The 15,252-nt window shown below is 42.9% G+C and overlaps 1 protein-coding gene across 3 annotated transcripts in view; it reads right to left on the reverse strand.

The window, feature by feature from the left end:
• Positions 1-15,252, reverse strand: part of SPRED1 (sprouty related EVH1 domain containing 1) — a 119,023-nt gene that overhangs the window by 51,613 nt on the left and 52,158 nt on the right. For all 3 annotated transcript variants that reach the window (XM_027831494.3, XM_037900513.2, XM_037900514.2), the window contains one exon: positions 4,923-5,097. In XM_027831494.3, the coding sequence (XP_027687295.2) occupies positions 4,923-5,097 (175 nt within the window). The remainder of the gene's footprint in view (positions 1-4,922; positions 5,098-15,252) is intronic.

Genomic DNA, 15,252 nt, shown 5'->3' on the forward strand with positions numbered 1-15,252 from the left:
AAGACTTACACAAATGTTTAAAAACTTTAAGCACAAATAGTCCCACTGAATCTTATAGGATTACTCATATGCTTAAGTCTTTGCAGAGTTATAGCCTTAATAACCAAAACATTACAGGACGTACTACGCAAAGCTAAAATAGTTAGTCTTTCCCAGAAATCGTAGAGACAGACTAAATAAATATATATATTTTCTGTATCCAAAGATTATTTAAAAACAAACTGAAAATATAATTAAGAGGCCCACTTTAAAATTAAAGACTAAATATTGTATTGAAGAGATTCAGGTTTGAAGATCTCAGCTGCAAGAACACATAGTAAATCTTTCTTGGAGACACTAATGCCATTCAGTGACCATATAAAGTAAATTTTGAAGTGTATAAAACAATGCTTCTGGAAAATTTAAACTAATTTGCTTTGTGAAAAAAACCCGCCATCTTGCATCCTATGCAGCCATTATCATAATTATAGTTATATATAACTATTTCTCAAAATCAGAAGTTGATAAGGATATTCTAATCTATATTAGAAAAAAAAAAAGATTTTGTGAAGGATCCCACAATCCCTATGTCACTTGTTCCACTTTGTATCACAGTGGTCTCTACAGGCTCTTTTGTGGAGGAAGACTGAGGCTTTCTCCATTCCTTTGAGTTTAACAGTTGTGGTGTCCAACTTTCTTGGCTTAAGGACACAGTTCTGTTTCCTGTCAGAGCACTAGCAAATAACTTCATAGGGACAACCAAATCTCAACTCTGTTCAGATTTAAAAACAAAACAACACACTTCTTGTCCATTTGAAGAAAAAAAAAAAAAAAAGAGAAGAGAAGAGAATGGGCCAAGACTTACATGCTTGAACATAGAATCTACGATAAGATCCTTCAAACTAGCAACTACACAAATTTTAGCAACGTAGGAAGGAGGTTAATTTAACAGCCCTTAGCATCATCCGTTTGTTCCTTGATTCTAAGGGTATGTCTACACTGCAAGTAAGCCTGTGCTTGAGCCTGGGCTGAAGCCTACTCCCCACATCTACACTGTAATTATACCAACCCAGGACCCGGCAGTGCTGGAGGGTCCAAGCTCAACTTAAGCCACTACCCAAGGTCTGAGCCCTGTTGCGTTGCAGTGTTGACGCAACCCCCTTGACTTGGACCTGGGAGTCAGCTGGAAGTATCCCACAATTCTATGGGGATACTTCCTTAGTCCTCTCTATCCCAACAATCTGAAATCCAACCTATTGAAAACAGGATAGGTTTTCCACCTCCGCCCTTTTGCAAAGAGCAGCAGTTCAAGTGAGCATTAACTCATTCTCTTCTGATCACTGATCTGAAAGCTTGCTATCAAAGAGCCTCCTGGTTTTGCAATGGAGAGCAAACTGATCAAGACTTTTGCTTAGTGAGCTGCTTCCTGGTAATGTGCACGGAGGGCAGTCACGTGTCTCAGTCCCAGGGCTAGAGTGGCCACATTTCCGGGGGCACTAGGGACTCTGGGATATGGTTACTTTGACTTGGGTCTGTGCATTGTAACATGGACACCAGACCACTAGGTTCAAGCATGGGTTAGAAAAGACTTAACATAGGGTTAAAATACAACGGAGATGCTCAAGTCCAGGGTCACTTAACGAGGGTCAGCTGACTCAAGCCCCACTAACCCTGGGCTTACATTGCAGTGTACACATACCTTAAAAGGCTGTCTTACAGTGCGCTATAGTTCCTCTGATGAAATATCATTGTCTGAGGATGTCCCCACCTACCCTAACTACTAGCTGGATATGGGGTCATTTATTTTATCCTAACAGTTATCCTAAATCACCTAAGGTATCAGATCTTTCCGGTTGAGTCACTATATTAGCTTTTGATTACTGCAGCTTTCCTTTGAAGTCAGGGACAATACAAATGTACAGCTTCCTTTTACTCGCTTACCAAACATCTATCCCCATAATTACCTACACAGCAACTCCTTTTCCAAGCTGTATCGGTATCTGTATTTTACAGGAGCTTCTCACATTGTTTGCTCAGACTGCACCGGAAACAAACTTCTTGCCTGCATTCTAGTTATCTTCCTCATTCTACTGGTATTCATTTAAAGAGGCACCTTCCCTAGAACTTAAGTAACATCTAAGTACAGGTGTGGTCAGGTGTACGTCAGTAGTACAGAAAAAAAATATACTATTGAAATTGGGGATGGGGGCACACACACACACACGCATACATTCAGATCAGTCAACTTTTGGTGGATGAGATTCCAGAAAACTAGATAATGGGTCTGCCCTCCAGGACCAGAGCGTGCTCATGCCAAATGCAAAACCTCACTACCTTCTCAGTGAACTGGATACCAAATAGATCCACATAAGGCAGGAACCAAGAAATTTGGTCCAAAAAAAAAAACAAAAAAAAAACAAACAAAAAAAACCAAACAAACAAAAAAAAACAACACAACTGATTTAATTTCCAACCCCCCACCTCACATCACCTTAGTTAGTCTGCCCATTTGCTACTTTTGAAATGGGCTTAATCAGTTCTAAAGGTTGTAGTTTGATATTTGAGTAAATAGTAAATTTGCACTTTATTTTCAGTTTGAATACAGAGTAATTAACCACTAAAACAAATTTCCAAGGGATGTGGTGAATCCTCCATAATTTTGTGTACTGAATTCAGTATTAGATGGTTTTCTAAAACACATGCTTTGGTCCAACCACATGATGTTGGGTACATTACAGGAAATTACCTGTGTTATGCAGAAAGTTCAATTATATGATCATAATGATACCATCTGGTCTAAAAATCTGTGATCCTACAACATGAAAAACCAGAAAACAAAAACAAACAAAAAACCCCAAAACCAGTACTGGGTGAATATTTTCTTTTTATATCCCTCCCCCCTAAATTCCTGAACAGGAACTAAAAGACCTCTTTGTGCTCTAGAGCCAGAATGAGAGAGAAGGTCAGAGAGGATGTGTCTTGGGACTGCATGAGGAATCTCCCCAATTTAGAAAGCACAGCTTCTAGACATAGTACCAGCAAAGGAAGAGAAAAGTTTCAGACCTCCTATGTGAGGAACAAGTTTTGAGATGTCAGGACTTTGGAGGAGAAGCTGTTTCAAATGGTAGCCTCTCTTGCTCATGAACCTGGGAGCAGGGGATAGAAAGGACTGTTCAGGCAGAGTCTAAGACGACTATGGCTGCTTGCAAAGCCAGAGAAAAGGATTCAAAGATTCTTGTAGCAAGCTCTCCATTATCTGGTCTGCAAACAACGCTTTGGAGATGCTTCCGGCTCCAGTCACTTCAATGGAGATTTTTTTTGTGTTGAGGGAAGTACTGATTGAGATAAGGAAAAGAGTCATTCCTGCAGTCTGAAGATAATTTAACTGACATGTCCACATGAATATAGTATGGCTGGATTAACTTGGAAAATGGATTTTCCCTTTTGAGTGGATCATTGATTTCACAATCTTTATCAGAGAATCTAAGATTCGGAACAACTGCTCTGATCTTCCTACACATTTTTAAGGGCTTCTTTAGATGAGAGAGCAACGGGCTGAAGGCTCTTTATTTGTTACGGGGGAGTGAATAAGATTCACCAAGTTTGTCAACTTCAGTACTGGTATTCACCAAGTTTGTCAGCTTCAACGCTGGTACCTTTTCCTTCATGCTGAACTAGTCCAAGAATGATGGGGAAAGTTTGCCCTCTTCCACTGATGACTTGGGTGATCCATCAGCTCTTCAGAAGTCAAAGCTCGCCAAGAAACTCCTTTTAACTGCTTTCCCCTTTTTGGTCAAGTCACCCCCTTTTATTCAATCAAAATAGAATGTTGCAGAGAGGGATCTGGCTGACAGCCTAAGCATGTCACAGGTTGCATTGTGCAGGGGGAAAAAGAGAGAGTGCTACTTTGATGGAATTTAGCACTGTATTATAAATTTAGAGTTTATGGCGGTCTGGTCAGAGGCTGGTTAGGACTAGGAAAAAAGGTTTGTGAGAAAAAAATCTAAACAACGTGGGATCACTAATACCCTCAGCTTCTGAGCCTGCTGGGTGCTGGACAGTGGGAGGAGGAAGAGGGTCCAAGGCTTTCAACAGGGTTTGGGAACCAACCACCACTTGCCATGGGGATGGTGACAGCATCATAGGACCTCCTTCCTAACAGCTGAGATAAAGGCAGAAAATTCATCAGTACTGATGGAGGAGCAGGTATTCACATGTGAGAATTAGCAACACAGATCTAAAAAGCAATTCTATCTTTTATCCTAGAAGGAAACTGCACATTTCATGCATGTAAGAGATGAAACTCTTTTAAAGAGTTCATAGTCCTGAAGTTCAGACTGCAGAGGTGTAAATGCTGCGCTGTAACTCCGCTTGGTGGTTTTCAGGCAATGTAATGTTTTCTAGTATTTATTTTATCAGAGTCCAGACAAGTTATTTTCAAGCAATAACTAAAGAAACTACCTTAGTCTAAGTGCAAAATTTGACCCAGAATAAAATGTTTCTAGTTCAAGATGGAATTCCTTCTGCACTTTTTTTTTTTAAAAATAAACTTCAAAAATATTGCATGCTTGTACTTTTCTACATTCCAGCATTTTGCTGACTTCACTGATTTTGCCAGTGCACAAACAGAAAAGAGAGGTTAGTTTGAAACTCTATTAGAAAGACAGAGGGGAGAAAAACTAATTGTTTGCCAAAAAGTGTATTTTTGAACTTCTGAAAGGGCAACACTTAATTTTAGAGATACAGGAAGAAAATTTAAAGAATCAAAAAATAAAATACTTGCTCTTTTAGGCATATGAATATTTAGACAGTGTAAAATCATGCAACAAAGAGTGGAAACAACTATGGCTAAGAAGTTTAATTATTCTGTAGAACATGTAAGTGTTACTTTTAGGCTCTATCAAGTTATACATATATGTTGTATTCATAATGTAATTTGTTACCGTTTTATCCCTGAGTCGTTCTCCGTGGATAAGAAAATCAGCACAGCTGTTCTCTTCCTGATGAATGACTTTGAAGATCGTAACACAGCTTAGTCCACCCCCTCCAAGTGGTAACCATCCACCACTTGAGTCATCCCGGGTCATCACCACAGCTCGCACTCTTGCATAACTATTACTGAAAGAGATGCAACATGAACAAATTAGTTTTTCCATAAACACAAAATGGCTGAGCACCCAATCTTATTTGAAATACCAAGACCACCTTAATAAAAAAATAAATAGCTGTTAAGTGCTTTCTAGGTTCACAACTGAAAAGAGAGCAGATGCTACAATCTGGAAATCTGCCCAAAATTAAAACAGACTTTTAACATGCTTTTATTTTAAATCTAACTTTAAAAAATTGTTTTGTATGCCTCTCCTTTTCCTTGGGCACTTTCGATATAATTTCTTGTTGTGGTAAATATCTGGTGATCAGAGACATTAGGAAAGAAAATCTTACCAGCCAACATTAGTCTTAGTAAAGACACAAATGGATTTAGAAACCATATATTTAATGGTCTAACTACACCTAGGAAGCATCAGCTTTTGACTGAAGACTAACTATAGAGTGAGTCAGGTTTCCACTATCAGTTGTACAGAAAAGTAAACAAATGAGAAAGGGCTTGATCCTGCTCCCACTGAAATCAGAGTAGGAACAGGCCCTAAGCTAGGAAACCTGTTTTTTTTTCCAGTTTGCTGTACAAACTATATGTTTTCACCAGTTTCATAAGTTATGTTTATAAGCAATAAATAAATAAATAATAAAAGTAGTGTGTATACTACGGGGTCCCATGAAAAAAGAAAATCTTAACTGACAATAGATATTTCTGCTGATTGAACTATGCCATTGTTATGAACACCTAAAATTATTTCTTGTACTGAAGTGGCATTTTTAAGAGAGTACTAGACTTATTTTAGGACCATTTGCTCCCAACATCATCTTTTCTGTTTGATACATGATGAAATTTACTTACATTTTACATAGCTCTTCTGAAATACTGTAAAGCAGAGAAATGCTAAAAATTTTAATTTAAAAAAGCATGCTATATTAATTCTTCAAAAGTCTGACAACTTGTTTTGTTTTTTGTTTTTAAAAAATGGAAATGCTAGTTTATGACCTCCAATTTGCAACTTCTTGTGTTTAAAGGAATTAAAGAGAGCACATGGTTTATCCAGGAACTTGTGTGATTGTCCCATTTGCACAATCATTTATGCACTTTATAAAAAGCAATCCACTATTTTACAAGAAATGAGGACCATTTGTCTGGCTTACACTGGGTTTCAGAAATCAAGTTTGCATAGTTACACCACCTGAATGATGTTATATGAGCTATCAGAACTGAACTAGAAATTTACAAAAAGATATCTGTACAAGAGTACTATTTATAATCAAATGCATCTTTTTGGGATGTGGGAGAATGTTTTATTACACAAACAGTTAAATTTTAACACATTAAGAATTTCTGATATTCCATGCTGATCTTTTCAAACCTTTTAACACACCAAAAGTCATTGTTGGGCTTTCCTGCTTTAACTTGTAATTCAAATAAATAAAATAAGCATTATGATGTAAATATCTAATGATCAAATACATAAAGCTGTGCAAATGGGGCTGTACAAACTGGAAAATGAAACAAAAGTATACAAGATCATTTTAACTTAGGGGTGACAAATGAAATACAAATTGTTCACTGAACCTGTGTCTTTCATCGCTAAAAATTGGTAGCTCAAGTAAACATTTGCTGTGGTCTGTGTAATGACACCAATGGGAGCCATTTTAGCACCATTATCAATTAGCAGCCTCTCCTTCACTAGGAACATCCCGAAAAGCATCAAAGAAGCACTGCCATGCACTCACTCATTCTTATATTCCCAGAAGCAGCCAGATGACCAAGTATGAGTCTCAAACTTAATTTTTCACAGTGCAGTATTACTGCGAGTCTAATCATTGGTCTCAGATAGATTAAGAGAATTTCAGTTATAAAGACAAGATCTTAAAGTGTCTGCTTATATATTTAAAAGCCATTTGCTTCAGGACTTTCCCTGGTCACTGCTCCCTTGGCAGCAATATAAACTGCTCCTTCTGAAGGAAATCAAGGATATTAGGGCTTCCCTGTAAATAAGGGGGAAAAAAGTACGCAATGCCACAATCTTGTCTGACAAAATATTACATTTCTGTTCTCTTTCCACCAGGCCAACTTCAAATTTAATGTAAGGAAACTGAAGTTCACAAAACCAGCAGAATGCAGTACCTTGAGAGGTTTCAGACTAAAGTTTAGTACTTTCCTTTGTATGTTTACAGAAGTACTGCTACTTCCAATGTTACTAACTTGTACTTTTACTATATCCCCAAATACAATTTACAGATACATAGAACTTCCCTTTGTCCAAAAGCTCTCCAAGTTACAGGAACACCATCTTCACATTTAACCTTATGCTTAATTGTACCATCTAATCAAGTATATTGAACTATGACAACATTCAAACCGTAGACATTTTGATCAACTACCGTGAAATCCATTTATACAACTGATAAAGGCCAATTAGTGCAAGATTCCAATATAAAAATTCCTAACACAAATAAAGATGGTACAGTACATTCACAACCCCTTCATACTAAAATGATGAAAACGTCTCATCCAAACATCAAAGGAATAAACTAGGGCTGTCAAACTATTTTTAAAAATTGTGATTAATCGCAGTTTTAATCGCACAGTTAAACAATAGAATACCAATGTAAATTCATTGTAAATATTTTTGGATGTTTTTCTACATTTTCAAATATATTGTTTTCAATTACAACACAGAATACAAAGTGTATAGTACTCACTTTATATTTATTTGTATTACAAATATTTACACTGTAATAAAGATAAAAAGAAATAGTATTTTTTTCAGTTTACCTCATACAAGTACTGAAGTGCAATCACTTTACTGTGAAAGTACATTATGTGGGGAAGGGGGCAAATTACAAATAGGACCCCGTAAATGAAAACGAACTTGTCTATCTTAGCGATTGGCTGAACAAGAAGTAGGATTAACTGGATTTGCAGGCACTAAAGTTTTACAGTGTTTTGTTTTTGAGTACATATTAAGTAACAAAAACAAATCTATATTTTTAAGTTGCACTGCAACAACCAAAAGGTTAATTTTTCAGTATCTTTTGCAAATACAGCAGAGATGGCTCTAACCTTCTGCCACTGGAGCTATTAGTCCCTAAAATCTTTAACACTTCACATGTTCATGTGCCCTAGAACTCAATCTACACTTGGGAATTTTAAGAACAAATTACTACTGGGTGCTACCGCTGGCTTCTGTAGACAAGATTCCAAGATCTTTCAGAATTACCACCAAGTCAATTAAACCTGTGACATGACAATTAAACCTTTGACAGTCTTTAAAAAAATGGCATAGTGGTAAATAGAACTGGAAGTCTCTACTTAGTCTCACAAGAGCTACCACAAACAGCTGAAAAGGGATAGCAGCTTTACCAAGTCTTTTCTAAAACTCCTTAGTGTGACCTTAGAGTCAAAGATCAGTTTACATCAATTATGAACATATAAATTACACCTACAAGGACTGGATGCCCTAGGTAAGAAAAAAAGAATGCAGTTACCTGAGAGAACACTGAGCTACAGTTTGTGAATTAAATAGAAAAGGTTATCCGAGAGTACAACTATACTCCCTTGGCACTAGATTAAAAGCTACTAGTTTCACAGAGTGGAACAGGTTTCCCTATCAGATCTGTAACCTATCTGCTGTATACCCATTAAACTGGAAACAAAATTTGTTTTAATACAGCATATCAGAAAATTATGAAAAATGTCTTGAGTTCTGACTGGACAAAAGTTCAATGAAGTCTGACTGCAAAGTAGCATCCTTTATTAGTAGTATAAGATACTTCTGAAATTACATTTGAAACAAAAGATAATTATATTTGACATGCTAGTTATTCCCTATTAGTGAGCAACAACAATGCAGATATAAACCCTGAAATCCCAGCCTGATCAAACCTTATAAAAAAGTTACCTACCTTCTGTAACTGTTGTTCTTCGAGATGTATTGCTCATGTCCATTCCAAGTAGGTGTGTGTTCTAATCTTAAACACAAAAAAGAAGCTTACAAGAAGTGGAAGATTGGACAAATGACCAGGGATGAGTATAAAAATATTGCTCGAGCAGGAGTGAAATCAGGAAGGCCAAATCACATCTGGAGTTGCAGCTAGCAAGAGATGTTAAGAATAACAAGAAGGGTTTCTTCAGGTATGCTGGCAGCAAGAAGAAAGTCAAGGAAAGCGTGAGCCCCTTACTGAATGAGGGAGGCAACCTAGTGACAGAGGATGTGGAAAAAGCTAATGTACTCAATACTTTTTTTGCCTCTGTCTTCACGAACAAGGTCAGCTCCCAGACTACTGCACTGGGCAGCACAGCATGGGGAGGAGGTGACCAGCCCTCTGTGGAGAAAAAAGTGGTTTGGGACTATTTAGAAAAGCTGGATGTGCACAAGTCCATAGGGCTGCATGCGTTGCATCCAAGAGTGCTAAAGGAGTTGGCAGATGTGATTGCGGAGCCATTGTCCATTATCTTTGAAAACTCATGGCGATCCAGGGAAGTTCCGGACGACTGGAAAAAGGCTAATGTAGTGCCCATCTTTAAAAAAGGGAAGGAGGATCATCCTGGGAACTACAGGCCACTCAGCCTCACCTCAGTCCCCGGAAAAATCATGGAGCAGGTCCTCAAGGAATCAATTCAGAAGCACTTAGATGAGAGGAAAGTGATCAGGGACAGTCAGCATGGATTCACCAAGGGCAAGTCATGCCTGACTATCTAATTGCCTTCTATGATGAGATAACTGGTTCTGTGGATGAAGGGAAAGCAGTGGACGTGTTGTTCCTTGACTTTAGCAAAGCTTTTGACACGGTCTCCTACAGTATTCTTGTCAGCAAGTTAAAGAATTATGGGCTGGATGAATGCACTATAAGGTGGATAGAAAGTTGGCTAGATTGTCGGGCTCAACAGGTAGTGATCAATGGCTCCATGTCTAGTTGGCAGCCAGTATCAAGCGGAGTGCCCCAAGGGTCGGTCCTGGGGCTGGTTTTGTTCAATATCTTCATAAAGGATCTGGAGGATGGTGTGGATTGCACCCTCAGCAAGTTTGCAGATGACACTAAACTGGGAGGAGTGGTAGATACGCTGGAGGGTAGGGACAGGATACAGAGGGACCTAGACAAATTGGAGGATTGGGCCAAAAGAAATCTGATGAGGTTCAACAAAGACAAGTGCAGAGTCTTGCACTTAGGACGGAAGAATCCAATGCACTGCTACAGACTAGGGACCGAATGGCTAGGCAGCAGTTCTGCAGAAAAGGACCTAGGGGTTACAGAGAATGAGAAGCTGAATAGGAGTCAACAGTGTGCCCTTGTTGCCAAGAAGGCCAATGGCATTTTGGGATGTATAAGTAGGGGCATTGCCAGCAGATCGAGGGGCGTGATCGTTCCCCTCTATTTGACATTGGTGAGGCCTTTTTCACTAGGAGGGTGGTGAAACACTGGAATGCGTTACCTAGGGAGGTGGTGGAATCTCCTTCCTTAGAATTTAAGGTCAGGCTTGACAAAGCCATGGCTGGGATGATTTAATTGGGGATCGGTCCTGCTTTGAGCAGGGGGTTGGACTAGATGACCTCCTGAGGTCCCTTCCAACCCTGATATTCTATGATTCTATGCTACGTGCATGATCGTCGGAAGGTTTTTCTCTAGTGGTAACCGTTGGATCGGCTGTGGGGCCCCTGGAGTGGCGCCTTCATGGCCAGGTATATATGACCCACCTCTTCCGTCTCCCTTATGTCGGAGTATCCAGCAAGAAGGAACTGATGCGTCTTAAAATGGAGAAGAGCAACACATCTCAAAACAACAGTTACAAAAGGTAGGGAACCATTTTTAATTCTCTGAGTAACTGTTCATGTCAATTCCAAGTAGGTGACTCCCAAGCAGTCCCCTGGAGAAGGGGTCGGAGTTCACAGAGTTGCAGATTGTAGCACAACTCCACCAAATGCAGCATTGTCTCTAGCCTGCTGCATGATGGTGTAGTGCGACAAAGGTATGAAGAGACGACCATGTTGCCTCCCTGCAGACGTCCTGAACGGGGCCTTGCACCAGAAATGCTGCAAATGAAGCTTGAGTTTTCATGGCGTGCTCCGTCAATGCTGGGGCTGGTATGTTTGCCAGGTTGTAGCACATCTTGATACAGGAAGTAATCCAAAAAGAGATTTGTTGGGGATGAGACTGGCAGTCCTTTCATTCTCTCAGCAATGGTGAAGAAGAGTTGTGTTGACTTCCTGAACGGCTTTGTCCACTGAACGTAAAAAGCCAACGCCCGCCTAACATTCAGGGAATGGAGCCTGCATTCCCTGTCATTAACATGTGACTCTGGGAAGAACGCTGGTAAAAAGATGTCCTGATTTGCATGAAATGGCGAAACAACCTTAGGGAGAAAGGCTGGGTGTGGCCGCAATTGTACCTTGTCCTTATAAAACACTGTATAAGGGGGCTCAGACTTTAAAGCTTTGAGCTCAGACACTCTTCTGGCTGACGTCATAGCCATGAGAAATGCCACTTTCCAAGAGAGATAAAGCAGAGAACAAGTTGTTAGAGGTTCGAAAAGGGGCATCATGACCCTTGAGAGGACCAGGTTAAGGACACAAGGGGGACCAGTTGCCACACCTGGGGGTACAGTCTGTCTAGCCCTTTAACGAAGCATCCAACCATGGGGTTAGTGAATACCAACTGCCCACTGTGTGTGGGTGGAAAGGGGAAATAGCTGCCAGGTGCACCTGGATTAATGAGACTGCCAGCCCATGCTGCTTTAAATAGAGTAAGTAGTCCAGTATAAAGGGGATTGAGGACTGCAGCGGAAGGGTGCCCTTCTGTGCAGACGAAATCGAGAACCTTTTCCACTTGGCTAGATAAGTGGCTTTCTACTGCCAAGGAGAACTTCCCTAACTGAATCAGAGCACTGGAGCTCTAATGGGTTTAGCCATGGATTTTCCATGTGGTGAGGTGGAGAGACTGCAGCCGTGGTCCTGCGTGATAAGGTCTGAAAACAGGGGCAATGTCATGGGCGTGTCCACCGAGAGGTTCAACAGCCACCGAGAGGTTCAACGCCGGCACTATGAGAATCAGCAAAGCCTTGTCCTGCCGGACCTTGAGGAGGACCTTGTGGATTAGAGGCAACAGCAGGCATGCATACAGCAGGCGCCCCGTCCATGAGAGGATAAAGGCGTACATGATTGAGCCAGGGCTGTGATTCAGGAAAGAGCAAAACTTCTGGCACTTCCTGTTGCTTCATGTCATGAGATCCCTACCTCAAGGAGATACTGCGGACGATGTCCGGTTGGAAAGGTTTGGAAAAACGTACTCCCACACAGACTGACTGTGAATCGAGCCACCACAGGAGAGACTCGAGAGCCCGAGGAGAAAGCATGACCAGACTGTCCTGATGGTCCCAGTTTGGTCTGTACGCTTAGGCCAGGCACGCCTGGAGGGGATGGAGCTGCAGCCTTGCATGCTGCACCACATAAGTGCACAGTGCCATATGCCCGAGTAATTTTAGGCAGTTTCTAGATATCGTGGTGGGGAACCAGTGGGGACCTTTTATGATGGCGCTCATGGCAAGAAAACGAGACTCGGGCAGGAACGCCCTGGCGTGGGTGGAATCCAGGAGGGCCTCAATGAATTCTATTGTTTGAGTGGGAGCCAGAGTCGACTTTGCCATGTTGAAGAACATTGTATGTACCAGGTTCACATGTTCCTCCACCTGGGCTTGAGACGGACCCTTGATGAGCCAGTTGTCTAGATACGGGAAGACTTGCACCTGACACTTTTGAAGGAAGGCCACCGCGACCGCCATGCACTTGGTGAACACCTGAGGAACTGCTGATAGGGGAGGACTATAAATTGATAATGCATGCTGCTGACCACAAACAGAAATTGTCTGTGGGAAGGGATTATGTAGATGTGGAAGTACATGGAAGTCCCTCAAGTTGAGGACAGTGTACCAATACCCAGATCCAGAGAGGGAATGATGAAGGCCAGGGAGACCATGCGGAACTTCAGTTTTTTCCATGAATTTGTTGAGGTTTCACAGGTCTAAAATGGGCCTGAGCCTGCCTTTGGCCATGGGGATTAAGAAGTAGTGGGAGTAGAATCCCCTGCCCCTAAAATCCAGAGGAACCTCTTACCACCCCCAGCTGTAGGAGCGTTTGCACCTCCTGCACTAGAAGTTGCTCGAGAGAAGTGTCCCTGAAGAGGGACAGGGAGGGTGGGAGGGAAGAGAATATTGCAATTCTACTGTGCTCAGGACCCGAATGATCTGAGGTTATTTGAGCCCAGGTACAGTAGAAATGAGATAGATGGTTCACAAGGGAGGGGAAGGATCCGGGTATTGAACTAGCGCTCTGTCCTCGGGCCCACCTTCAAAAGTTTGGCTTTGAGCCTGATGTCTGCTTAACTGAGCCCTTCCTTGGCCGCAGGAGGACTGAGACAAGTGCCTTCTTCTGCCCCACTTCCTACTGTAGTTCTGTATAGGAGGGGCAGGGTAAAATCGTTGGGTGGTCTGGGGCTTAAATGCCTTTCTTTGTGGGGCTGGTGTGTGCAGCCCCAAAGACTTGAGGGTCACTCGCAATTCCTTAAGGCTATGCAGCCTTGAGTCAGTCTGTTCAGCAAAGAGGCTGGAGCAGTCGAAGTGCAGGTCCTGAATTGTGTTCTGGACCTCATGCGGGAGCCCGAGACCAAGAGCTGCATCTCATAGTTATGGCCGTGCCCATAGTGCAGGTGGCTGAGTCAGCTCAGTCCAGGGTGGCCTGAAGAGACATCCTGACGACCTCCTTTCCCTCCTCCAGAACTGCTCCCAACTCCAAGCGGCAGTCAGCTGGGAGCAATTCTTGGAATCTGGCCAGAGAGCTTCAGGAATGATAAGCATAGAGGCTCAGGACTGCTTGCTGATTCACTGTGTGAAGCTGGACCCGCCCCGGTGGAGTAGACTTTCCGACTGAAGAGGTCCAGCTTCTTAGCATCCTTGGATTTGGGGGTAGGCCCCAGGTGCTCTTTGTGGTTCGTAACCTCCATCACCAGGGTCCCCAGAGGTGCTCATATCCCTTAGAAGGCACAAAGTATTCGCGTTCTGCATCCTTGGCTGTCGGCGGGATAGAGGCGGGTGTGTGCCACAGCGCCTTGGTGGTATTCTGTATGGTTTTGATGAGGGACAGAGCCACCCTCAAGGGCCCTTCAGGGGCCAGTATATCTACCATGGGATCTGTATCCTCAGAGACCTCCTCTGCATGCAAGTTCAGGTTCTGGGCCACCCTCCTGAGCAGGTCTTGATGGGCCCTGGTGTCCATAGCGGGCAGAGTGATGGAGGTGCCTGCTATCACCTAATCCGGGGAGGACGAGGATGATGCCCTCGGAGGCACGGGGTCTTCTTGCCCCTCTGGCTCACGGGGATCCCCTTGCGCCACTTGAGAGGGTGGGAAATGGCAGTAGCACCCAGTGCCACAGCCGCTTCAGTGAAGACATCCTCATCAGCCTGGCCTTATGCATCCTTACCCCACGGAGGCTCCCAGGCTACAGATGTAGCTGATGGAGGGATTAGTGCCTCCGACTCCACTGACAGGGACCTGGAACCCGGACCCTGGACTTGGGTGTCCAGAAGGGCCATTGTGTCGGTCCCTGCCACTGTGGAGGCCAGGATATTACAGGCACCGGCTGCCCTTCATTTTGCCTAGGGAAGGGCCAGGAATGGTGCCGGCTCTGCCTGGAAGCAAAGGAGTCCACCTTTGCCTCCAAGGAGAAGTCCGAATCTGACCAGGGCATTGCAGATGGAGACTGTGCCGGGGATCGGTGCTGTGGTGAATGCAATCGGCACTGCATCATAATGGGCTTGCCCCTATTCCAGATCAGCATTGGTGCCAACGATGTTGCTGGTGCACCTGCTGGTGGAGAGAGGAACTGCGCCATCATGGCAATCAACTCCCTGGCCACCTCGAATGTAACCGGCATGGAGGGAGCATCCAAGTCCTCCTCCAAATCTTCCCGCACCAGGGAGTCCACTGTGGCTGGACTCAAACGGACCTCCCCCGAGAGGTCAGAGTCAATGGCGCCAGTCTAGGTGGACCCGACGGGGGATGCACCCGACTGGCACCCGCCTGCTCCGCTGCCAGCAGGGGAGAGCCCCATCAGCTCTTTTTTTTCTTGTGCGGCACCAGCGACTATGACCAGTGCCTCGCACTAGACCTGGTC

This window comes from Chelonia mydas, chromosome 6, assembly GCF_015237465.2.
Source record: "Chelonia mydas isolate rCheMyd1 chromosome 6, rCheMyd1.pri.v2, whole genome shotgun sequence".
NCBI classification, from domain to species: domain Eukaryota; kingdom Metazoa; phylum Chordata; order Testudines; family Cheloniidae; genus Chelonia; species Chelonia mydas.